Source organism: Bombina bombina, chromosome 4 (genome assembly GCF_027579735.1).
Source record: "Bombina bombina isolate aBomBom1 chromosome 4, aBomBom1.pri, whole genome shotgun sequence".
NCBI lineage: Eukaryota > Metazoa > Chordata > Amphibia > Anura > Bombinatoridae > Bombina > Bombina bombina.
Window position 1 is genome coordinate 1,127,441,482 of NC_069502.1, and position 25,973 is coordinate 1,127,467,454.

The following is a 25,973-nucleotide window of genomic DNA, read 5'->3' on the forward strand; positions in this document are numbered from 1 at the left end:
ACATGTAATATCTCAGATCTACATGACATTGCAAGGAAAGAAAGATACTCTTAAGGGTCCCAATATGGTGAGATGGGAGAGAGACGTAGGGGAAGTGAGGGAAAAGGAAACTTGGGAAAAGATTTTCTCAGAAACGGAGAAGGGTCTGCTTAGTGCAGACATGAAAGAAAATTGCTTGAAGGTAGCCTTTAGATGGTACCTAACTCCAGAACGGACAGCTCACATTCCCTCCCTAAATAGTGCTCTCTGTTATAGGGGTTGTGGAGTGAAAGGCACATATAGACTTATGTGGTGGGACTGTTCAACAGTACGGCCATTATGGGAGAAATTATCGAACCTCCTTAGCGACACATTAGATGAAAGGATTGAGTTGACAATAACCCAAGCACTTTTGCACGAGAGGGTACGACCGCTAAATTCAGCGATTAATACTTTTATTAAGACTTTGTGTACCTGCCTTCGTATTTGCATTGCTAGGCATTGGAAAGTAGGTGCTCCAGGGTGGGCAGAAGTACTAGATAAGATAAACGACACCTATCTAATGTCAGAACTAGCAGCATGGACACAGGGGAATACTGAACAGTTTCAAAAAAATATGGTTCTGCTGGATCATGAAGGGCTATGTTAGACCACAACCCAACCAGGAGGGAAATGAGTAAAAGAGAGAGGTAGGGTGAGGTAGAAATGAAGGGAATAGAAAGATCCCACTATGGACAGATATTTGGTTCCTGGACGTAAGGGACTTCTATAGCAACAGCTGGACATTATGTTTCACTAGATAAAGGAAAGATACTTGCAAGGTTTGGAAACACCTGGGGGGAGGGTGGGAGAGGGGTTATTTATTAAGGTTAATATGTACTGTTTATTATACCATATTTTGAAAGGTGAGATATTTTCAAATTTGATAGATTCTACTTGCTGTAAAAAGGTTACGAGTTGTATGTAAAAGACTACCACAGCACCTGTCAGCGAAATATGTGTTATTGCTGATATTCAACTTTATTGTATATCTATGTTTTTGTATTATGTTTATAAAATCAATAAAAACCATTTCAATTAAAGTTACTGGGGATTTATGTAGATTCATTATTTGATAACTTTTTCTAAACAATTGTGATCAACCCCAAAGTGTATTGTTCTGATTTGAAGGAAGTCTCATTAAAACAAATTGAGGTATGGGAAAAATACATTTAGAAGAAAAAAACACTAGCTAGAAGCTTAGCTTATACCTTTACCAACAGTACAAGCCTCATATATGTCAGGTGTTAGCTGAACAATTCAGGACATCACCTGATGTTTTAGGGCTGGAATTTCCTTTCAATTATACCATTTGAATATAATGGATGTTTCCCTCTGAAATGCACCAGTGGTCAGAAATAGGCTGCACTCATAGAGTAAGCTACAAAGCTTTGCTCATTCCATCTGTCAGTGCCCCTTTTAATAAGGATTTCCCACCACAGCATGTAATCACTTTGCTGTGTTTTGCAGTTAAGGGACTTACTCCTTGAAAATGTTTATTTGAATGTTTATTTTATAATCCTTCTGTGGCCAGAAAGGATATGTGAGGAATAGGATTCTTAAGGCACCTCAGTCTATATGGGTGCAGTGGGAAAAAATAAAAAAATTTACAGATTAATTACAGGAAAATCATAAAAATGAAGGTGTGCATTTAATCAAAGGTAGATGAACGTTAAAATGAAGTTTTTTGATTCAGATAGAGCACATTATTTTAAGCCACCTCTGTTCTCAAATGTATTTGTTCTCTTGGTATCTTTTAACATAAAGTATATGTACATATGCTCAGCAGCACTGGGAGCTAGCTACAAACATATACCTCTTGTCATTGGCTCAACCTATATATTTATCTAGCACTAAGTAGTGTGATGCTGCTCTGGAGTTGACTTTATGTGTTTAATCCCTTCACTGGGATTAAATACATAGTTTTATGCAAGCAGTAGTGCACAAATAAAATGCTCTAACAATACAAAATACATAAAAAAAACATATTACAAGACACACACACTATGAGAAAACATTGTACCAACTTTTTTTGGACGTATAAATATTTAATGTAGTTCTGCAGGATTATTGCAATAATTTTAGCAAATTGTTTTGCCATGTGAAAGTACAGTAAACATCTTTCTGTTTTCTTACAGATGATTCTTTTAAACTGTTTTATAATGGTGTGTCTGTAAAGGCGGTATGTTGTTTAGTCATTGTGCTGAAGCTTTTAATTGTACTGATGAGATCTTCATCATCCACATACTGAAAGAAAAAAAGGAAATAAAGTATACATCTGTTAGTATATATCAATTACACATGCAAAAACAGCATATCACCTCTCATGTCATATGCATTGTAATCAGTGGTTTAGCCATATGCATTGTAATCAGTGGTTTAGCCATATACATTGTGACATGTAAAACTATATTGGACCTTCCTACATCAATGATCAATGGTTTCCATTCACTCACAATTTCTGTTAGCACCTGTCTGCTAGGATCTGAAAAAATAGAACTTATAAAATTCTCAAATGTGTCTAACTTGTTACCAAATTGTGGCCTAGGTTACAAGTGGAGCACAACATAGCACTTTCGCAAGCAAGTTATTTGCGCTCCACTCAGTAATACCATCGTACGTAAATATGAGCTGGTATTACAAGTCAGGCACAATGCGAATGCAACCTCACGTTTACATAGCCTGGATGCATTGCGCTCATGAGAGGGCACTTCCATAGGCTCCAATAGGAGCCTTGTTTTCATGTCATGAGACACGGCATGAGTGCAGCTTTGGGCAGCAAAATAAAAATATATGTTTATGAATATATACATATATATGTTTGTGTGTTAATGTGTATATATGCATATATATGTTTGTGTGTTAATGTGTGTATATATATACATATATATGTTTGTGTGTTAATGTGTATATATATACATATATATGTTTGTGTGTTAATGTGTATATATACATATATATGTTTGTGTGTTAATGTGTATATATGCATATATATGTTTGTGTGTTAATGTGTATATATATACATATATATGTTTGTGTGTTAATGTGTATATATGCATATATATGTTTGTGTGTTAATGTGTATATATGCATATATATGTTTGTGTGTTAATGTGTATATATATATACATATATATGTTTGTGTGTTAATGTGCATATATACATATATATGTTTGTGTGTTAATGTGCATATATACATATATATGTTTGTGTGTTAATGTGCATATATACATATATATGTTTGTGTGTTAATGTGTATATATGCATATATATGTTTGTGTGTTAATGTGCATATATACATATATATGTTTGTGTGTTAATGTGTATATATGCATATATATGTTTGTGTGTTAATGTGTATATATACATATATATGTTTGTGTGTTAATGTGTATATATGCATATATATGTTTGTGTGTTAATGTGTATATATGCATATATATGTTTGTGTGTTAATGTGTATATATACATATATATGTTTGTGTGTTAATGTGTATATATACATATATATGTTTGTGTGTTAATGTGTATATATACATATATATGTTTGTGTGTTAATGTGTATATATACATATATATGTTTGTGTGTTAATATGTATATATGCATATATATGTTTGTGTGTTAATGTGTATATATACATATATATGTTTGTGTGTTAATGTGTATATATACATATATATGTTTGTGTGTTAATGTATATATATACATATATATGTTTGTGTGTTAATATGTATATATACATATATATGTTTGTGTGTTAATGTGTATATATACATATATATGTTTGTGTGTTAATGTGTATATATACATATATATGTTTGTGTGTTAATGTGTGTATATATCCAACCAGAAAGAAAGAGCAATGAGCAGCAACGATGAAGTAAAATAAAACGTAGCTTTTATTGATGCATAAGCATTAAAGCATTAAAAGTTCATGGAGGTGCAAAGATACAAGTGAAATATGACACTACTGTCATATTTCACTTGTATCTTTGCACCTCCATGAACTTTTAATGCTTATGCATCAATAAAAGCTACGTTTTATTTTACTTCATCGTTGCTGCTCATTGCTCTTTCTTTCTGGTTGGATTTCTATGCCCTAAAGAGCAGCAACACTTCCCAAGTGGCAAGCCGTGGAGTCGGCTGTTTGGTGAGAGGATTCACAGCATCGATATCTGGAGACTAGCATTGGGTCAGACGCACAGGCCCACGGACGCACTTCCTGTTTCCAGCTCCCCCATTGGTTCACAGAGTATTGTGGTCATTTCCGGTTTTGACGGCTCTACAGAAGCTAGCGGCTGCACATCGGTGCAGCGTCTCTTCACCGGGACCCACTGTGACGAAGCCTGGTCTTCGCAGGGACGACTGGAGAACCAAGGATTGATAAACAGCAGTTGAGGTGCGGGGCGGTCGAGTGACAGCATCTGCAACGGAGCCTGGACTTCGAAAGGACAGATCGGTGAGTGCACTGAGCCGGCTTATAATTACAGATATTGTTTGGCAAGTACTGTTTTCTATAATTGCACAAGGGATTCACTCTCCCCATTGCCATCGTGGACATTCGATGGCAATAGCAATCAGTATCCACATGAAGGAGAAGTTTCCGATTTAATCTGGAACTTTTTTACTTGCTTTATACATTGGCTGTTTTCCATTGAATTAATACTCACCATTTACCATACTGAGTGATTTTTAAGCCACACTAATCTCTTGCTCATCCTGCTATTTGGTTTATTTAATGTGTGTATATATACATATATATGTTTGTGTGTTAATTTGTATATATGCATATATATGTTTGCGTGTTAATGTGTATATATACATATATATGTTTGTGTGTTAATGTGTATATATACATATATATGTTTGTGTGTTAATGTGTATATATGCATATATATGTTTGTGTGTTAATGTGTATATATGCATATATATGTTTGTGTGTTAATGTGAATATATACATATATATGTTTGTGTGTTAATGTGTATATATGCATATATATGTTTGTGTGTTAATGTGTATATATACATATATATGTTTGTGTGTTAATGTGTATATATGCATATATATGTTTGTGTGTTAATGTGTATATATACATATATATGTTTGTGTGTTAATGTGTATATATGCATATATATGTTTGTGTGTTAATGTGTATATATACATATATATGTTTGTGTGTTAATGTGTATATATGCATATATATGTTTGTGTGTTAATGTGTATATATGCATATTAACACATATATATATAATGTATATAAGCATATACATATATATTTACAGTAAAAACACAGTCCCCCATAGACCGCAATGTAAAGGCACTTTTCAGTGCCGTTTTTTTCTAACACCCTACATCCCCTCACATTAACCCCCTATAACTGCTTCTTATTTTAAGAACAAAGATGCTCATATTTTTATTTTATTTTGAACTACTGTCCTCTTTATTTGGTGACAATTGGGACAACTTTTTTTCATTAACCAGAGGTCTGACCACGAGCTTGCAGGAGCATTAACCAGCCACTTGTAATGGCTGGTTATTTAACGTGTGCCTGTAAGCGGGCAAATTATTTTTGAATAGCCAAACTTGACCCGTCATTTGCCTTATGTGGAGGAGCCAATGTAGGCTTTAGGCTGCAGACAACAAGGCTAGCCTCAGTCATAAAGTTAATACTCAGGTTTGCAGTTATTAGTTAAAGCCAACTAGTGAAAGATATGTAGTAGGGTCAGCAGGGTGCGCTTCATATTCTGAGAAGTAGAAATTGTTCAATTTTCAGACCTAAGTTACATGAAATGGGGCAAAATAAACAATCAAAATATATTGCAAAGCAGTTTCATTATGCATAACTAAACATTTTATTTAAAAATCTCAAGGTGTTTACTGTCCCTTTAAGAAAGTTTAGAATATTTGTGTCCATCTACCACTACCAGGTTTCTAGGGAGCAGGAAAAAACAACTAAAGTCCAGAGCACCAGATACTTAAAACATAGCTTTTAATGAAGTGCCTGTGGCAATTTTAAAAACAGAATATACAAACACTGAGTACAAGGTAAGGAAGAGACGTTTCGGCACTTGGTCGTAATCTTACCAGGCCCCTGTAATTCTTCTTTTTAAAGTGACACTAAAGTCAAAATTTTAATTTTCATGATTCAGATAGGGCATTCAATTCTTTTTTTATAAACCTTTCCAATTTACTTCCTTTATCAACATGTGCACAATCTTATATAAACACTTTCTGAGGCACCATCTCCTTCTGAGCATGTGCAAGAGTTCACAGTATATAAGTAAATGTGTTTTGTGATTGGCTGATGGCTGTCACACGATACAGGGGTAGGGAAAACAGAAGTAACTGAAATGTGACTGTTATTTCATTGTCTTTTTATTATGCATTTGTTGATTATGCAATTCTGCTGGATTTAATGGTCCTTTAATTTTGATGCACTTGCCCTGTTTTTATTTATTTTACCACGTATAGTGCTACAGAGTTTATTGCTTATTACAAATAAAGAAAATATTAATAAAATTGTGATAACTTGTTATCCTTAAAGTGAATGTAAAGTTTGCGGAATGAGTGCCCGGTTTTTAAAAATCCTATTAAAAACAGGGGCACTTTCATTCATCAAACTTTACATTTCACTGGTTTTGTTAAAATACTTACCTTTTCTTCTTGAAAGCCGCTCCAGCGCTTCTCCAGCCCATCGCAAGCCTCTTCATACGTCAGCAATGACGATTCCGGAATCCTCCAATCACGGCTTCCCCCCGGAGGAATCATTGCCTAAAGCCGGAATTGGCTTTTCTGACAAAGGAAGAGGCTTGCGACTGGCGGGGGAAGCGCTGGAGCGGCTTTCACAAAGAAATGGTAAGTATTTTAACATAAAGATTGATGAATGAAAGTGCCCCTGTTTTTAATAGTATTAATAAACAACGGGCACTGGTTCATAAAAATTTACATTCACTTTAAGGTTAAAAACAAATTGAGTAGCAAAAGTTCAGCAAACTTTATTGACCTATTTGCCACTGAAATATTTCTATGTAAAAATATTAAAAGGCTGATGCAAAATTATAAACGTGAATTTCAATATTTTTTTTTTATTCCTTTACATGTGGCTATTTTAAGGACTTGGTCTGTACATAAAAACATACCATTCTACTGTCATGTCCATGAATTCCGCTGTCCCATACTGAGCTGTCTACGAGGGACTTTTTGTCATGTGACGTAATCAGCTCGCTGGCACTGCGATAAAGAGAATTCTGCGAGAAGCTGTGGCTGATCTGGCTTGACTTGCGTACTGCAGTAATATTGTGGGTGCAGTGAGTTTCTAATCCAGGGATTGATATATCAGATATGCCCTGCAATTTTAAAGCTCATATGTTATTCTAATAAAGGAAAAGAAGAAAATGGTTTAAAACATTATAACACTCCTATAGTATCAGCAGACAACAGATGCAAAGAATGCTAACACCATTTTGTTAAATGGAAATGAGAGGAAGACGAGCAAGAAAGACCTTATGTAGGAACGTTTTGGGATTTGTAAGGAAGTTTTTAAATGTAGTTATCTATTTGGTATTATGGGGATGGTTGGGCAAGTGGCAGGGACGGAACTACAGGGTGTGCAGTGGTCGCAACTGCGACTGGGCCCCTGAGGGTGGGGGCCCAGCTTCAAAAAACGTTGACCTGCACTGATATCATGTGTGTGTGACATAATGCTTCACTAGTGTCTCTGACTACAGGGGTTAGTGTTTCTGTTTTACCCATTGGTGTTTATGTGTGTGTATGTATGTATGTGACTGTGTGTGTATTTTTGCATTTATGTGTGTGTATGTTTATGGAACCAGCAAATTACAGACCTTGTTACTACAGCATGGGGGGGGGCGGGGGTAAACAGTGTCACTATGCAGTACCACTATATACAGTACGGGGGGCTGGACCATGTCACAGACTACTGTGGTCACTATATAAAGTACTGGGGCATGTAGAGTCAGGCCAGCCATCTCACCGGCAGATTACAGACTGTGTCACTAACTCACTATATACAGTACTGGTGGGTTAAACAGTGTCACTATATACAGTAATAGGGGGTCAGACCATATCACAGACTGTGGGCACAGGGTACCTCCTTTTGCAGACGTAATCTGATTCACATTTTTTTTTCTGTGTTAAATGTAAAAAAAATAAAATAAATTAAAAAAAAATGATATGTATCAAATTCACCTTTTTTTTGAGGGGGGGGGCCCTTCTTAGATTCTTGCACCTGGGCCCTGTGGTTCCTAGTTACGCCTCTGGCAAGTGGTGCAATGAAGGATCAGAGGGTTAGAGTTTTTAGTTACAAAGCTTGGGTATGGGAATTATTCTGCTTAGATTTAACAGGCTATGAGAGGGGTTTTAAATGCCAATATCTCCAATCAAGGATGATTCTAGTCTATTAATTCTGGAGCTACAAAAAGTTAAAGGAATAGTCTAGTCAAAATTAAACTTTCATGATTCAGATAGAGCATGCAATTTTAATAAACTTTCTAATTTACTCCTGTTTTTATTTTATCTTCGTTTTCTTATCGTTTTTAAATAAAAGCAAGAATGTAAGCTTAGGAGCCGGACCATTTTTTGTTTCAGCACCTGGGTAGCGCTTGCTGATTGGTGTCTAAATGTAGCCATCAATCAGCAAGCGCTACCCAGGTGGTGATCCAAAAATGGGCTGTCTCCTAAGCTTAGATTCTTGCTTTTTCAAATAAAGATACCAAGAGAATGAAATAAAATTGATAATAGGAGTAATTTTGAAAGTTGCTTAAAATTGCATGCTCTATCTGAATCATGAAAGTTTCATTTTGATTAGACTATTCCTTTTTTTCAACCTCCTTTCACCTGCTACCTCTCTCCTAGACATGTGTAGATGTCTGAACACGTGACAAAAGGACACTACCTACAAATGAAGGGCAGATGGTACTGGGAATGTTACAGTAATTAATAGGCATGTGCATTTGAACAAATCCAGACAATCTCTGACTTAGCTGTATTCTTTGCATTTATTTAAGAAAAAAAACAAGTGACCTATTTAACAAAAGGATGAATGATGGTGCAGCAAACAAATGAGTTCCTTTGTTTATGGCTGATGTTAAAACCGTTACTCTAAAGCAGGGATGGGGAACCTTGGCACTCCTGATGTTACAGAACTACATTACCCATGATGTTTAGGCACTCTGAAGTCCAGTTGAGCATCATGGGAAATGTAGTTCTGAAACATTTGCAGTCTTTTAATGCAAAATTAGCATAGAGCGAGGCAATATTTTTGCATAGCAGAATTAAATGGATAGACTAATCAAAATTAAACTTTCATGATTCAGATAGAGCATGCAGTCTTAAGCTATTTTCTAATTTAATCCTATTATCAATGTTTATTTGATCTCTTTGTATCTTTATTTGAAAAAGCAGAAATGAAAAGCTTAGGAGCCGGACCATTTTTGGTTCAGAACCTGAGTAGCGCTTGCTGATTGGTGGCTACATTTTGACACCAATCAGCAAGCGCTACCTAGGTGCTGAACCAAAAATGGGCCGGCTCCTAAGCTTACATGAAGAAAAATTGATATTAGGAGTAAATTAGAAAGTTGCTTAAAATTGCATGCTCTATCTGAATCATGAAAGTTTAATTGTGACTAGACTATCCCTTTAAGGATCATTATAACAAACTGTCATGACATATGTCAACACCTGTTACACTCTTCACACTTTAGTGAAACTTAACCACAAAGCCATTTGTTTTTTAAATATATATATGTTGCCAAACATGCTTGAAAAAGAACAGCAATCATCACACCAAACAAAGAATCGGAAATACCTCTGCGTGCATTGTGTAACTTTTTAACATGATACGATGTGATGAGGATACATCAGCAACTGGTTCACACTGAGGTACACAAGAACGCCAATATCATTAGTACAGGTTTTATCCAATATATTGACTATTAGGCGTGCAAAAATGTGTCGCTTTGATACGCCAATTTCAAGATGCATATGTGTGCAACCACTAATCAGCAGCTAGCTCTTGAGCCTACCTAGGTATACTTTTCAACAAAGGATACAAAAGAACAAATCAAATTAGATAACAGAAGTAAAGTGGTAAGTTGTTTAAAATTGTATGCGCTTTCTGAATTGCGAAAGAAAAATATTGGCGTTTCATGTTCGCTTGGAGAAGGGTTTATTTGTTCATTAGGTTGGTTGTCACGAATATCTGCTAGCAAAAATGGCTGCTTCATTATTTGTTTGCATGAGGAAATAGTGTAGCAACACATTTTGGGACGTCTATTGTGTATTTATTTATGTTCTTAAAGGGACATTATACTCAAAATATAAATTTTCATGGAATGGTTAGTCTTTCTATTATTTATTTCGGATTATTTTCTTGCAATTTAAATATCAACATTAATTAATAATAGTTTTTACACAGTCCTTAGGAAGGCTGAAAACTATTCCATGGAATTTAGAACCCAAACCCTCATGCATGCTGTACAGTGATTGTTTAATTATGAGCAGAAGCTTATTTAACTCTATTCCTAACTGGCTACAGCAAAGGACATAAGATAAACATAGACAACAATCTAGAGGCCTTTGAAGGCGTATGTTCCAAGATTGTTAAAAAAAAATGCAAATATTGCTTACAAAATTACTCAATAAAACATTTTTGCAGGCATATCGTTTGAAATGTAGTGATTCATTTTACATTTATATATTAAAAAATAGCTTTAACGTCCCTTTAATCAAAACCAATATTGTAGTAGTGTCATTAATATATTTGAAATGTACATTATCGTGTGGATGGAAATTAACCAAAATACAATCATAATGCTTTCATAAACAAAGAACCTTATACATTATTGTAAACTCTTAGGTCATTTCTTATTTTTAAATTCCTCTACATTTCATACCTTTATCTGTTGAGTGTTGTTGCCAATCAACTGCTTCATATGGCAGTATACCTCTCACGTGCACCAGCACACTCTCTATGTAAAGGGGATAGCGCTTGTTTATTGCCAAACACCCAGCAAGTAACTGGGAATTGGCAATCAATGGAGGAAAATGAAAGTATTTTTTAGTTTAAGATAGCTCCGTGATTTGATCCTAACCCTTTAAATCAAGCATGTTATGCAAAAAGTACAAATAGGTCCCATCAAGCATTACTCAATCTCACTGAATGGTTCCAGCTACTCTCTATGAAAAGTAGTCTAAAATATACAACTGCCTCACTCTCTGATTGGCTAGATTGAGTTTATTTTCTATAAATACAGAGGAAATGTGGAGCTGTGAATATCTTGTCTTGTCTAACTAAATATTTGTGGACAGGGTTAGTCATATAGCAAAGCATAATTGTAAATAATCTGTTACAGAAAGTGAGTGGAAACTTAAATGGACAGCCAACAAAAGAATTGTTGTCGTTTAAAAAGGTAGATTATCCCTTTATTACCCATTCCCCAGTTTTGCATAACCAACAATAATAGACATTCTACCTATATAATTACCTTGTATCTATTCCTCTAAAATCTGCCCCCTTATTTAAGTTCTTTTGACAGACTTGCATTTTAGTCAATCAGTGCTCACTCCTAGGAGCTTCACGTGTGTGAGATCAATGTAATCTATATGAAACACATGAACTAACGCCCTCTAGTGGTGAAAAAGTGTAAAAATGCTTTCTGATTAGAGATGGCCTTCAAGGTTTAAGAAATTAGCATATGATCCTCCTAGGTTTAGCTTTCAACTAAGAATACCAAAAGAACAAAGAAAAATTGTTGATAAAAATAAATTTGAAAGTCTGGGCTGTAGCTGGGCCTTTCAAGCACATTCACAGAGTTTTCCCTAAGCCACTCTTGCTTTGTCTTGGCTGTGTGCTTTGGATCACTGTCCTGTTTGCAGGTTAACCTTTCGGCCCAATCTGAGGTCCTGATCACTCTAGACCAGGTTTTCATTAAGGCTATCTCTAGTTTGCTGCATTCAGCTTTCCATCAACCCAGACTAAGCCTCCAGTCCCACCTGCTGAAAAGCACCCCCTAGCATGATGCTACCACTAGAATGCTTCACTGTTGATAGGATGGTATAGCGCATGTGATGAGTGTTCCATGGTTTCCTCTAGATACGAGAATTAGAATTAAGGCCAAACAGTTCAATCTTCATTTCATCAGACCAGAGAATCTTTTTTCTTTCATGTAATTAGCAAGAGTCCATGAGCTAGTGACGTATGGGATATACATTCCTACCAGGAGGGGCAAAGTTTCCCAAACCTCAAAATGCCTATAAATACACCCCTCACCACACCCACAAATCAGTTTTACAAACTTTGCCTCCTATGGAGGTGGTGAAGTAAGTTTGTGCTAGATTCTACGTTGATATGCGCTCCGCAACAGGTTGGAGCCCGGTTTTCCTCTCAGCGTGCAGTGAATGTCAGAGGGATGTGAGGAGAGTATTGTCTATTTGAATTCAATGATCTCCTTCTACGGGGTCTATTTCATAGGTTCTCTGTTATCGGTCGTAGAGATTCATCTCTTACCTCCCTTTTCAGATCGACGATATACTCTTATTTATATACCATTACCTCTGCTGATTTTCGTTTCAGTACTGGTTTGGCTTTCTACAACATGTAGATGAGTGTCCTGGGGTAAGTAAGTCTTATTTTCTGTGACACTCTAAGCTATGGTTGGGCACTTTTTTATAAAGTTCTAAATATATGTATTCAAACATTTATTTGCCTTGACTCAGGATGTTCAACATTCCTTATTTCAGACAGTCAGTTTCATATTTGGGATAATGCATATGAATAAATAAAAAAAATTTCTTACCTTAAAATTTGACTTTTTCACTGTGGGCTGTTAGGCTCGCAGGGGCTGAAAATGCTTCATTTTATTGCGTCATTCTTGGCGCGGACTTTTTTGGCGCAAAATTTTTTTTTTCCGTTTCCGGCTTTATACGTGTCGCTGGAAGTTGCGTCATTTTTTGACGTTCTTTTGCGCCAAAAGTGTCGGCGTTCCGGATGTGGCGTCATTTTTGGCGCCAAAAGCATTTAGGCGCCAAATAATGTGGGCGTCATTTTTGGCGCTAAAAAAATATGGGCGTCACTATTGTCTCCACATTATTTAAGTCTCATTTTTTATTGCTTCTGGTTGCTAGAAGCTTGTTCACTGGCATTTTTTCCCATTCCTGAAACTGTCATTTAAGGAATTTGATCAATTTTGCTTTATATGTTGTTTTTTCTATTACATATTGCAAGATGTCCCACGTAGAAACTGAGTCAGAAGATACTTCTGGAAAATCGCTGCCTGGTGCTGGAGCTACCAAAGCTAAGTGTATCTGCTGTAAACTTATGGTATCTGTTCCTCCAGCTGTTGTTTGTACTGTTTGTCATGACAAACTTGTTAATGCAGATAATATTTCCTTTAGTACTGTTACATTACCTGTTGCTGTTCCGTCAACATCTAATACTCAGAGTGTTCCTGATAACATAAGAGATTTTGTTTCTAAATCCATTAAGAAGGCTATGTCTGTTATTCCTCCTTCTAGTAAACGTAAAAAATCTTTTAAAACTTCTCATTTTTCAGATGAATTTTTAAATGAACATCATCATTCTGATTCTGATAATGGTTCTTCTGGTTCAGAGGATTCTGTCTCAGAGGTTGATGCTGATAAATCTTCATATTTATTTAAAATGGAATTTATTCGTTCTTTACCTAAAGAAGTCCTAATTGCATTAGAAATTGAGGATTCTGGTCCTCTTGATACTAAATCTAAACGTTTAGATAAGGTTTTTAAATCTCCTGTAGTTATTCCAGAAGTTTTTCCTGTCCCTAGTGCTATTTCTGAAGTAATTTCCAGGGAATGGAATAATTTGGGTAATTCATTAATCCTTCTAAACGTTTTAAGCAATTATATCCTGTGCCATCTGACAGATTAGAGTTTTGGGACAAAATCCCTAAGGTTGATGGGGCTGTCTCTACTCTTGCTAAGCGTACTACTATTCCTACGGCAGATGGTACTTCCTTTAAGGATCCTTTAGATAGGAAAATTGAATCCTTTCTAAGAAAAGCTTACTTGTGTTCAGGTAATCTTCTTAGACCTGCTATATCTTTAGCGGATGTTGCTGCAGCTTCAACTTTTTGGTTAGAAGCTTTAGCGCAACAAGTAACAGATCATAATTCTCATAGCATTATTATTCTTCTTCAACATGCTAATAATTTTATTTGTGATGCCATCTTTGATATCATTAGAGCTGATGTCAGGTATATGTCTCTAGCTATTTTAGCTAGAAGAGCTTTATGGCTTAAAACTTGGAATGCTGATATGTCTTCTAAGTCTACTCTGCTTTCCCTTTCTTTCCAGGGTAATAAATTGTTTGGTTCTCAGTTGGATTCTATTATCTCAACTGTTACTGGAGGGAAAGGAACTTTTTTACCACAGGATAAAAAATCTAAAGGTAAATTTAGGTCTAATAATCGTTTTCGTTCCTTTCGTCACAACAAGGATCAAAAACCTGATCCTTCATCCTCAGGAGCGGTATCAGTTTGGAAACCATCTCCAGTCTGGAATAAATCCAAGCCTTTTAGAAAATCAAAGCCAGCTCCAAAGTCCACATGAAGGTGCGGCCCTCATTCCAGCTCAGCTGGTAGGGGGCAGATTACGTTTTTTCAAAGAAATTTGGATCAATTCCATTCACAATCTTTGGATTCAGAACATTGTTTCAGAAGGGTACAGAATTGGCTTCAAGATAAGGCCTCCTGCAAAGAGATTTTTTCTTTCCCGTGTCCCAGTAAACCCAGCGAAGGCTCAAGCATTTCTGAAATGTGTTTCAGATCTAGAGTTGGCTGGAGTAATTATGCCAGTTCCAGTTCTGGAACAGGGACTGGGGTTTTATTCAAATCTCTTCATTGTACCAAAGAAGGAGAATTCCTTCAGACCAGTTCTGGATCTAAAAATATTGAATCGTTATGTAAGGATACCAACATTCAAAATGGTAACTGTAAGGACTATCCTGCCTTTTGTTCAGCAAGGGCATTATATGTCTACAATAGATTTACAGGATGCATATCTGTATATTCCGATTCATCCAGATCACTATCAGTTTCTGAGATTCTCTTTCCTAGACAAGCATTACCAGTTTGTGGCTCTGCCGTTTGGCCTAGCTACAGCTCCAAGAATTTTTACGAAGGTTCTCGGTGCCCTTCTGTCTGTAATCAGAGAACAGGGTATTGTGGTATTTCCTTATTTGGATGATATCTTGGTACTTGCTCAGTCTTCACATTTAGCAGAATCTCATACGAATCGACTTGTGTTGTTTCTTCAACATCATGGTTGGAGGATCAATTTACCAAAAAGTTCATTGATTCCTCAGACACAGGTAACCTTTTTAGGTTTCCAGATAGATTCAGTGTCCATGACTCTATCTTTGACAGACAAGAGACGTCTAAAATTGATATCAGCTTGTCGAAACCTTCAGTCACAATCATTCCCTTTGGTAGCCTTATGCATGGAAATTCTAGGTCTTATGACTGCTGCATCGGACGCGATCCCCTTTGCTCGTTTTCACATGCGGCCTCTTCAGCTCTGTATGCTGAACCAGTGGTGCAGGGATTACACAAAGATATCTCAATTAATATCTTTAAATCCGATTGTACGACACTCTCTGACGTGGTGGACAGATCACCATCGTTTAGTTCAGGGGGCTTCTTTTGTTCTTCCGACCTGGATTGTAATTTCAACAGATGCAAGTCTTACAGGTTGGGGAGCTGTGTGGGGGTCTCTGACAGCACAAGGGGTTTGGGAATCTCAGGAGGTGAGATTACCGATCAATATTTTGGAACTCCGTGCAATTTTCAGAGCTCTTCAGTCTTGGCCTCTTCTAAAGAGAGAATCGTTCATTTGTTTTCAGACAGACAATGTCACAACTGTGGCATACATCAATCATCAAGGAGGGACTCACAGTCCTCTGGCTATGAAAGAAGTATCTCGAATTCTGGTATGGGCGGAATCCAGCTCCTGTCTAGTTTCTGCGGTTCATATCCCAGGTATAGACAATTGGGAAGCGGATTATCTCAGTTGCCAAACGTTACATCCGGGCGAATGGTCTCTTCACCCAGAGGTATTTCTTCAGATTGTTCAAATGTGGGGTCTTCCAGAAATAGATCTGATGGCTTCTCATCTAAACAAGAAACTTCCCAGGTATCTGTCCAGATCCAGGGATCCTCAAGCGGAAGCAGTGGATGCGTTGTCACTTCCTTGGAAGTATCATCCTGCCTATATCTTTCCGCCTCTAGTTCTTCTTCCAAGAGTAATCTCCAAGATTCTGAAGGAATGCTCGTTTGTTCTTCTGGTGGCTCCAGCATGGCCTCACAGGTTTTGGTATGCGGATCTTGTCCGGATGGCCTCTTGCCAACCGTGGACTCTTCCGTTAAGACCAGACCTTCTGTTACAAGGTCCTTTTTTCCATCAGGATCTCAAATCCTTAAATTTAAAGGTATGGAGATTGAACGCTTGATTCTTAGTCAAAGAGGTTTCTCTGACTCTGTGATTAATACTATGTTACAGGCTCGTAAATCCGTATCTAGGGAGATATATTATAGAGTCTGGAAGACTTATATTTCTTGGTGTCTTTCTCATCATTTTTCCTGGCATTCTTTTAGAATTCCGAGAATTTTACAGTTTCTTCAGGATGGTTTGGATAAAGGTTTGTCTGCAAGTTCCTTGAAAGGACAAATCTCTGCTCTTTCTGTTCTTTTTCACAGAAAGATTGCTAATCTTCCTGATATTAATTGTTTTGTACAAGCTTTGGTTCATATAAAACCTGTTAAGTCAATTTCTCCTCCTTGGAGTTTGAATTTGGTTCTGGGGGCTCTTCTAGCTCCTCCGTTTGAACCTATGCATTCTTTGGACATTAAATTACTTTCTTGGAAAGTTTTGTTCCTTTTGGCCATCTCTTCTGCCAGAAGAGTTTCTGAATTATCTGCTCTTTCTTGTGAGTCTCCTTTTCTGATTTTTCATCAGGATAAGGCGGTGTTGCGAACTTCTTTTAAATTTTTACCTAAGATTGTGAATTCTAACAACATTAGTAGAGAAATTGTGGTTCCTTCATTATGTCCTAATCCTAAGAATTCTAAGGAGAAATCATTGCATTCTTTGGATGTAGTTAGAGCTTTGAAATATTATGTTGAAGCTACTAAGAATTTCCGAAAGACTTCTAGTCTATTTGTTATCTTTTCCGGTTCTAGGAAAGTTCAGAAGGCTTCTGCCATTTCTTTGGCATCTTGGTTGAAATCTTTAATTCATCATGCTTATGTCGAGTCGGGTAAAACTCCGCCTCAAAGGATTACAGCTCATTCTACTAGGTCAGTTTCTACTTCCTGGGCGTTTAGGAATGAAGCTTCGGTTGATCAGATTTGCAAAGCAGCAACTTGGTCTTCTTTGCATACTTTTACTAAATTCTACCATTTTGATGTGTTTTCTTCTTCTGAAGCAGTTTTTGGTAGAAAAGTTCTTCAGGCAGCTGTTTCAGTTTGATTCTTCTGCTTATGATTTCAGTTTTTTTCATTATAAGATTTAAACTTTATTTTGGGTGTGGATTATTTTCAGCGGAATTGGCTGTCTTTATTTTATCCCTCCCTCTCTAGTGACTCTTGCGTGGAAGATCCACATCTTGGGTATTCATTATCCCATACGTCACTAGCTCATGGACTCTTGCTAATTACATGAAAGAAAACATAATTTATGTAAGAACTTACCTGATAAATTCATTTCTTTCATATTAGCAAGAGTCCATGAGGCCCACCCTTTTTTTGTGGTGGTTATGATTTTTTTGTATAAAGCACAATTATTCCAATTCCTTATATTTATGCTTCGCACTTTTTTCTTATCACCCCACTTCTTGGCTATTCGTTAAACTGATTTGTGGGTGTGGTGAGGGGTGTATTTATAGGCATTTTGAGGTTTGGGAAACTTTGCCCCTCCTGGTAGGAATGTATATCCCATACGTCACTAGCTCATGGACTCTTGCTAATATGAAAGAAATGAATTTATCAGGTAAGTTCTTACATAAATTATGTTTTTCTCACAGTCTGACAGTCCTTTAGCTGCTTTTTTGCAAATTCCAATTAATTTATCATGCCCTGAGAAAAGGCTTCTGTCTGGCCACTCTACCATAAAGCCCAGATTGGTCGAGTGTTGGAGTGATGGTTGTCCTTCTGCAAGTTTCTTTATCCTTCACACATGATCTCTGAAGCTCTACCAGAGTGACCACTGGGTTCTTGGTCACCATTCTTATCAAGGCCCTTCTCCTCTAATTGCTCAGTTTGGCCAAGGGCCACTCTAGGACGATTCCTGGTTGTTCAAAACTACTTGCATTTAAGAATCATGGAGGCCACTGTGCTCTTGGGAACCTTCAATGCAGCCAAAACATGTTTTTGTTTCCAAAAAATAAATGTGTGATTAATGAGAAACAGAAAGGTGATTTGGTGGGATGAGTGTGGAAACATCTCAAAGAATTTCAAGTGTCATGAATTTTTATGCCAATGTGATATTTCAGTTTTTTCTTTTTAATAAATTTGCAGTTATCAAACATCTGTTGTTTTTTTTGTTTGTCAGTATGGGGTATGGAATGTAGATTTTAAACCATTTTAGCACACTGCTACAACATAACAAAAGGTGAAAAAAACGAAGGTCTCTGGATACTTTCTGAATGCACTGTATGCCTATCTCAGAAGGAGATGCATTTATATATTTATATTTATATAGTACACTTTCTATATTTGTTTTCATTTGAAGCTGTGCTACTTACCGTCACCTTCGTTTCTGCTACTTTAGAAGATGTGATAGGAACTTGAAGAGTGCCATGCAGAGTACCAGGCAAAGAGTTTTTCTAAATGTAAAATGTGGATTAAGATCCAAAAAGCAAAGAATATTAGAGTAGAAAGATGTAGGAAACAAGAATGAAAAGCTCTAAATGTGTATGTGAAAATAACCTAATTGATCTTGAACTAAAGCTAGCAGTTTGTTTAAAATTGATACAACCTCAGTGGTCAAGATGTGGGTTAGGCAGACTAATAATTCAAATATTTATATGAACATTAAAAGGTTCAACAAAGTCAAAATTAAACTTTCATGATCCAGGTGGAGCACACAATTTCATGACACCTCAACACCTCATGGGCTAGTTGTTTGAGTTTGATAGACACCTGTCAATCTCAGGAATCATAAGTTTTACAATCACTGCTTCTTGAGTCACAGTTAGCCCGCACTGTAAGAGCTCCAAAGTTGCCTGTGCAGCTTACTCAACGGACCCCACATTATGAAGAATTTCTCCATATTACGTCAAAAGAAAGGCAAGCGTCTGAGAGATACCCATGAACACAGACTGGATTGGAGTGGACTTCCTTTTTTGAAATAAGGGGACTACACTTTTTATTCCCACTTGCAGAGCCAGAAAACAAATTGTGAAATTGATTACAGCTGCATGGTACAACATTTATAATTTGAGGAATTCTAATGCAGAAATTAGAAGAGACATAAATGTGCAAGTGCTCAAATGTGCGAGAGCTTTTATTATTGTACTGTTGCCTGCATCTAACTATGGGCTAGATTACACACAGTTCTGTAGACTTTCATTGCCGTTTATTTCTAACACCCCACTCCTAACAACTTTAAAGCCCCAAAACTGCCTAATACTAGATTTTTTTTTTAATAAAAAACTACAATGCCCTCTATTTTGAGGGCATTTGGGACACTTTTTGAAAATTAACCAGAGATCTAATCTCTGGTTAATCTTCGGAGTGCTAATTGCTACCATGAGGTTGCGGTAGCAATGACCAGCCACTTGTAATGGCTGGTTAATTATTGAGCTCCCGCAAATGGACAAATTTGCCAGTTTGCGGGAGTGCAATAATTTAGCACTCCACTCATAATCTAGCCCATAGGTAAAATAAGCTCCAGAGCAGCAATGCACTATACTTCTGCTGAGCCAATGACAAGAGGCATATGTAAGTAGCCACCAATCACAAGCTAGCTCAAGGTAGTGCATTGCTGCTCCTGGGCCTACTTGTGTATGCTATTCAACAAATTATACTAAGAGAATTAAGTACATAATAAAAAAAATATATATCAATTTTTCTTCCTTCTCTTGCTTTCTTTATTTGAAAAAGAAGGCATCTAAGATTTTTTTTATTGGTTCAAGACTCTGGACAGCACTTTTTTATTGGTGGATTAATTTATCCACCAATCAGCAAGAACAATCCAGGTTGTTCACCAAAAATGGGCTGGCATCTAAACTTACATTCTTGAATTTCAAATAAAGATACCAAGAGAAAATTTCATAATAGGAGTAAATTAGAAAGTTGCTTAAAATTTCATGCTCTATCTGAATCACGAAAGAAAAAATTTGGGTTCAGGGTCCCTTTAACTGTGACTTTTATGTCCCTTTAATACTCAACAATTAATAGATTAGCTGCCATCTTTCACTTTTGTGTTTACTATGTATATTTTGTTTTCATGTAGGTGTGCAGCAGCCCTCTAAAAAGCCTTAGAAACATCTGTTTCTTAATTATTTGCATGTTTATGGAATTTGAATAAAAGAAAACTAGATCTTATTGTCAAGCGCATCAATCATACTTCTAATGGATTGTAATGACTTAGAAAAGGAAGCTAAAACAAAACAAGGATTAGAAATCAGACCCCAATCTGCAAAAATATATTGATTTAAATCTTTCCTGTCAAGTTAAGTGGTGGCAACAAAATACATGTGATTTATTTGAGCTTAAAGGGATACTAAACCCCCAAAAAATTATTTAATGATTCAGACAGAGCATGCAATTTGAAGTAACTTTCTGATTTACACCTATTATCAAAATTTCTTTATCTTTATTTAAAAAGCAGGAATTTAAAGCTTAGGAGCCGGCCCATTTTAGGTACAGCACCCTGAATAGCGCTTGATTATTGGTGGCTACATTAAGCCACCAATAAGCAAGCATAACTCAGGTTCTGAACCAAAAATGGTCTGGCTCCTAAGCTTTACATTCCTGCTTTTTAAATAAAGTTAGCAAGAGAACAAAGAAAAATTGATAATAGGAGTAAATCAGAAAGTTGCTTCAAATTGCATGCTCTGTCTGAATCATTAAAGACATTTTTTTGGGTTTAGTATCCCTTTAACGACCAGCGCTGTACCCTTTACGACGCTGTTTGTGAAGCCCTTAATTAGTGTGAATGTGCAGGGGGCGGCATTGCACAACCATTTCACAAAATGTATATCTTAGTTCTGTCCTGGGCCTCTCTCTGCCGAGATAGTGAGATTGCACTATTTTTGCATGCTCCACAAGTGGGGCAGTGCAGAAATAGACTTACAGAGGTAGTGATGCAGAGAGGGACACTATGTCCCTCTCTGCATTGGGCAGCGGTGGTGCCGATCGTTGCTGGTGTTGGAGACGGGTGGGTAGCCCATCGCTAGAAGAGGGCGGGTGGGACCACTACGTTAAAGAAGAAAAATGCTTAGAGCGGCAGGGAGGGGGAAAGAGGGAGTGGAGGTTCCTATAGTGGATGGGGGATTAGAGGGTGGGAAATCGATTCGGATGGGGGAAGGTAATGAGGGGGGTCAGCAACACTACAGAAAAAAAGTTTTTTTATTATTAAATTTAAAAAAATGGATAGATAACTGGGTACTGGCAGACAGCTGCCAGTACCTAAGATGGCGGCTAATAGTAAGGGGGGGGGGTCAGGGAGGTTGGGGGTATGGGTGGATCCTACACTGCAGAAAATATAAATTTAAAATAAAAAATATTTTATTAAAAAAAAAAAATGCCTTAAACTTTCATACTGGCAGACTGTCTGCCAGTACCTAAGACGGGGGTGACCAGTGGGGGTGGGGTAGGGAAGAGAGCTGTTTGAGAGGGATTAGGGAGGAATCAGGAGGTGGGAAGTGTCAGGTGGGAGGCCAACCTCTATACTAAAGCTAAAATTAACCTTACAAGCTACATAATTAACCCCTTCACTGCTGGGAATAATAAAAGTGTGGTGCGCAGCTGCACTTAGCGGCCTTCTAATTACCAAAAAGCAATGGCAAAGCCATATATGTCTGCTATTTCTGAACAAAGGGGATCTCAAGAAGCTTTTACATTCATTTGTGCCATGATTGCACAAGCTGTTTGTAAATAATTTCAGTGAGAAATCTAAAGTTTGTGAAAAAGTAAAAAACTTTTTATTTGATCGCATTTAGCCGTGAAATGGTAGCATGAAATATACCAAAATGGGCCTAGATCAATACTTTGGGTTGTCTACTAAAGAAAAATATATAGTTTTGATAGGTAAATAAAAAAAACAAGGTTTTATTTCTGTTTAAATGTAGTGATGGCAAAAATGCTCTGGTCTTTTGGGGAAGTCTTAGGGGCCGATTTATCATATGGCGGGGCAGACATGATTCGCTATAGCAAATCATGTCCGTTGGATATCGCTAAATGCTGACAGCATACGCTGTCGGTATTTACCATTGCACATGCATTGCTGGTGAAATGCTTGTGCAATGCTGCCCCCTGCACATTCGGCCGCTAGAAGGGGGTGTCAATCAGACTGATCAGATACGATGATTGCAGTCCGCCACCTCAGAGGTGGCAGAGAAGTTAAGGAGCAGCGGTTTTACGACCGATGCTTCTTAACCTATGTTTCCGGGGAGCCTAGAAACTTCGGGGGGTAGATTGCAGCATCCGCTGCTTAATAATTCTACCCCTTAGTCTGAAATAACCAGTCCAACTGGAAAACCTAAAACACATAAAATTCTTGCCTAGAGTGAGGAAAAATGTAAAAATAATGCAGCATACAATAAAAAGCACCTCCACTCTAATATTCTTCTACTTACCATATAGGTCCCATTTTGTGAGTAACTGCTAGATGAAGATATCCTCTGCTGTAGCGGTACTAAGGGAGGACGTTCTCTAGCATATGGCTGCTTTCTCAGCTTCCTTTGCAGGGCAAGTGACAGGAAAGCAGCTAGTAATATTAACCCCAAGATTGCCATCACAATTATAAACCACAGTTCAGTGTAGATTATAGTACCGCTGGTCTCAGTTTCATTTTTCGCACTTGGAAAAGTCAATACTGGATCTGGGGGGGGGGGGGGGGGGGGGGAAGACAAAAGAAAAAAAAAGAAAGCTCTTGATAAACTTTGCATTAAAAATATATTTACTCAAAGGGCTTTACCTACTTAGGATTTAATTAACTTACAATGGCTCACTGCAACTATCCAATTTATAGAACCTACATTAAGCTAATTAAAATGTGTGTTATGCAAAGTGTGCTCAGAAACACAAAATGTATATATGTAAAAATAAATACATATAAATAAACATAGTTTAAATGTTCTAGTTATAGAAAAAAATGCTTTTAATTACATATAAAACACATTATGGGCTTAATGTGTATATGAAGCCTACTTACAAAATTGATCAGATTTTCACTGCTTTTGAATGTAATTGTATTTACTATAGTACTTGTAGGATTTACTTTGTAGGACATGAAATGTTTACTATCCTGTTTAAATTGTAGAAATTTGACCGGCATTGCTATTTATGTTCTAGCCCAGTGATCAAGCAAAATAATGTAGTGTAATCTGTTGCTGTTTTGTTTAAACAACTTTAGTGATTCTGTTGCCATTTTGGTAAAATTAAAAATAGTTAAAAAAGCTAGACGTACAATAAATTACAAAAACAAGACAGGTGATAAATAGAAGTTTACAGGAACCTGCTCCCTAAAGAGTTAACTAAAAGCATATTGTACACTAGATTTTTCTTTGCATAAATATTTTGTTAATTAACCATTTATATAGCCTATCTTGAAATGTTTTTGTAAACATTTATAGTTTTGCTTATTTTTTAATAACATTGTGCTGATTTTCAGACTCTTAACCAAGCCCCAAAGTTATTGATGTATACTGATGTCTACGAGTTTGGCGTTATGATTGAAAAAGCAGCATTATGGTCCATAATACTGCTTTTTCCCTAACGCTGCTATTACAAGTCTTGTAGGTATAGGTGTACCGCACACCTTTTAGCCTGTCATGCAACGTCAGTACCACACTTTTTCAATGGTACTCCCATAGCTCCGGTATTACGAGTTTGCCTAGGAGGCCAAAAAGTGAGCGGTACACCCTATACTGACAAGATCTGTAACGCCATCTAAAGTCAGTAGTTATGAGTTTTACGTTACAAAGCTGTACCATAAAACACATAACTAAAGTGTTAAAATGTACACTAACACCCATAAACTACCTATTAACCCCTAAACCGAGGCCCTCCCGCATCGCAAACACTATAATAAATGTATTAACCCCTAATCTGCTGCTCCAGACATCACCACCACTATTAAAATATATTAACCCCTATTCTGCCGCTCCCTGACATCGCGTCGCCACTATAATAAACCTATTAAACTCTAAACCGCTGCCCTACCGCATCGCAAACACTATTTAAATATTATTAACCCCTAATCTGCCATCCGCCCACACCGCCGCTATAATAAACCTATAAACTCCTAAACCGCAAGCCCCCCACAACGAAATATACTAAAATAAACTATTAACTCCTAAACCTAACGATCCCCTAACTTAATATTAAAATGACAATTTCCCTATCTTAAATTAAATTAAAACTTACCTGTCAAATTAAGTATCTAATTACACCAAAAAAAACTAAATTACAATAAAAAAACAAAACACTAAATTTGGAAAAATAAGAAAGCCCCCCCCCCCCAAATAAAAAAACCCTAGCCTACAATAAACTACCAATGGCCCTTAAAAGGTCTCTTTTACCTGTAAAGAAAAATACAAACACCCCCCACAACATCAAAACCCACCACCCCCACAACCAACCCCCATATAAAATAACTATCTAAAAAAACCTAAGCTCCATATTCCCTTGAAAAAGGCATTTGTATGGGTATTGCCCTTAAAAGGGCATTTAGCTCTTTTACATGCCCAGACCCTAAATTAAAAATAAAACCCACCCAAAAAAACCTTAAATAAACCTAACACTAACCCGCGACGATCCACTTATGGCTATTGAAGTCCCGCATGAAGGATCCATCCAGCCGGCAAGAAGTCTTTATCCAGGCGGCCTCTTCGATCTTCATCCAGCCGGCAAAGTCAATAGGAATGCAAGGGACGGCATCTTGGATGACATCACTTGCATTGAAGTTCCAGTTTACGTCGGCGACCGTATGAAGAGGATGCTCTGCGCTGGATTTCTTCAGGATGGACCCGCCCTGCAGCAGATGGATGAAAATAGAAGATGCCGTCTGGATGAAGACTTCTTGCCGCCTGGATGAGGACTTTGCCGACTGGATGAAGATCGAAGAGGCCGCCTGGATGAAGACTTCTTGCCGGCTGGATGAATCCTATAAGCAGGACTTCAATAACTAAGTGGATCGTCGGAGGTTAGTGTTAGGTTTATTTAAGGGTTTTTTGGGTGGGTTTTATTTTTAGTTTAGGGTCTGGACATGTAAAAGAGCTAAATGCCCTTTAAAGGGCAAAGCCCATACAAATGCCCTTTCAGGACAATGGGGAGCTTAGTTTTTTTTAGATAGTTATTTTATTTGGGGGGGGTTGGTTGTGGGGTGGTGGGTTTTACTGTTGGGGGGGGTGCTTGTATTTTTTTTACAGGTAAAAGAGCTGATTTCTTTGGGGCAATGCCCCACAAAAGGGCCTTTTAAGGGCCATTGGTAGTTTATTGTAGGCTAGGGTTTCTTTTTATTGGGGGGGGGGGTTATTTTGATAGGGCTATTAGATTAGGTGTAATTCTTTTTTATTTTTGATCATTTGTTTCTTATTTTTCCTAATTTAGTGTTTGTTTTTTATGTAATTTAGTTATTTTTATTTTTAGTAATTTTAGTGTTTATTTTTGTTTTGTAATTTTAGGTTTTAGTGTAAGGCAGGGTTTTATTTCACAGGTAAGTTTGTACTAGGTA

The 25,973-nt window shown here is 37.0% G+C and overlaps 1 protein-coding gene across 1 annotated transcript in view; it reads right to left on the minus strand.

Moving 5' to 3' along the window:
* Positions 1-2,070: 2,070 nt before the first annotated feature.
* USH2A (usherin) overlaps positions 2,071-25,973 on the minus strand; it is a 2,188,359-nt gene continuing 2,164,456 nt past the window's right edge. Inside the window, exons 82-85 of the mRNA XM_053712759.1 lie at positions 22,873-23,117; positions 9,847-9,915; positions 7,160-7,366; positions 2,071-2,265 (exon numbers count right to left, since the gene is read on the minus strand). Of these exons, the coding sequence (XP_053568734.1) occupies positions 2,176-2,265; positions 7,160-7,366; positions 9,847-9,915; positions 22,873-23,117 (611 nt within the window). The 3' untranslated portion in view covers positions 2,071-2,175. The remainder of the gene's footprint in view (positions 2,266-7,159; positions 7,367-9,846; positions 9,916-22,872; positions 23,118-25,973) is intronic.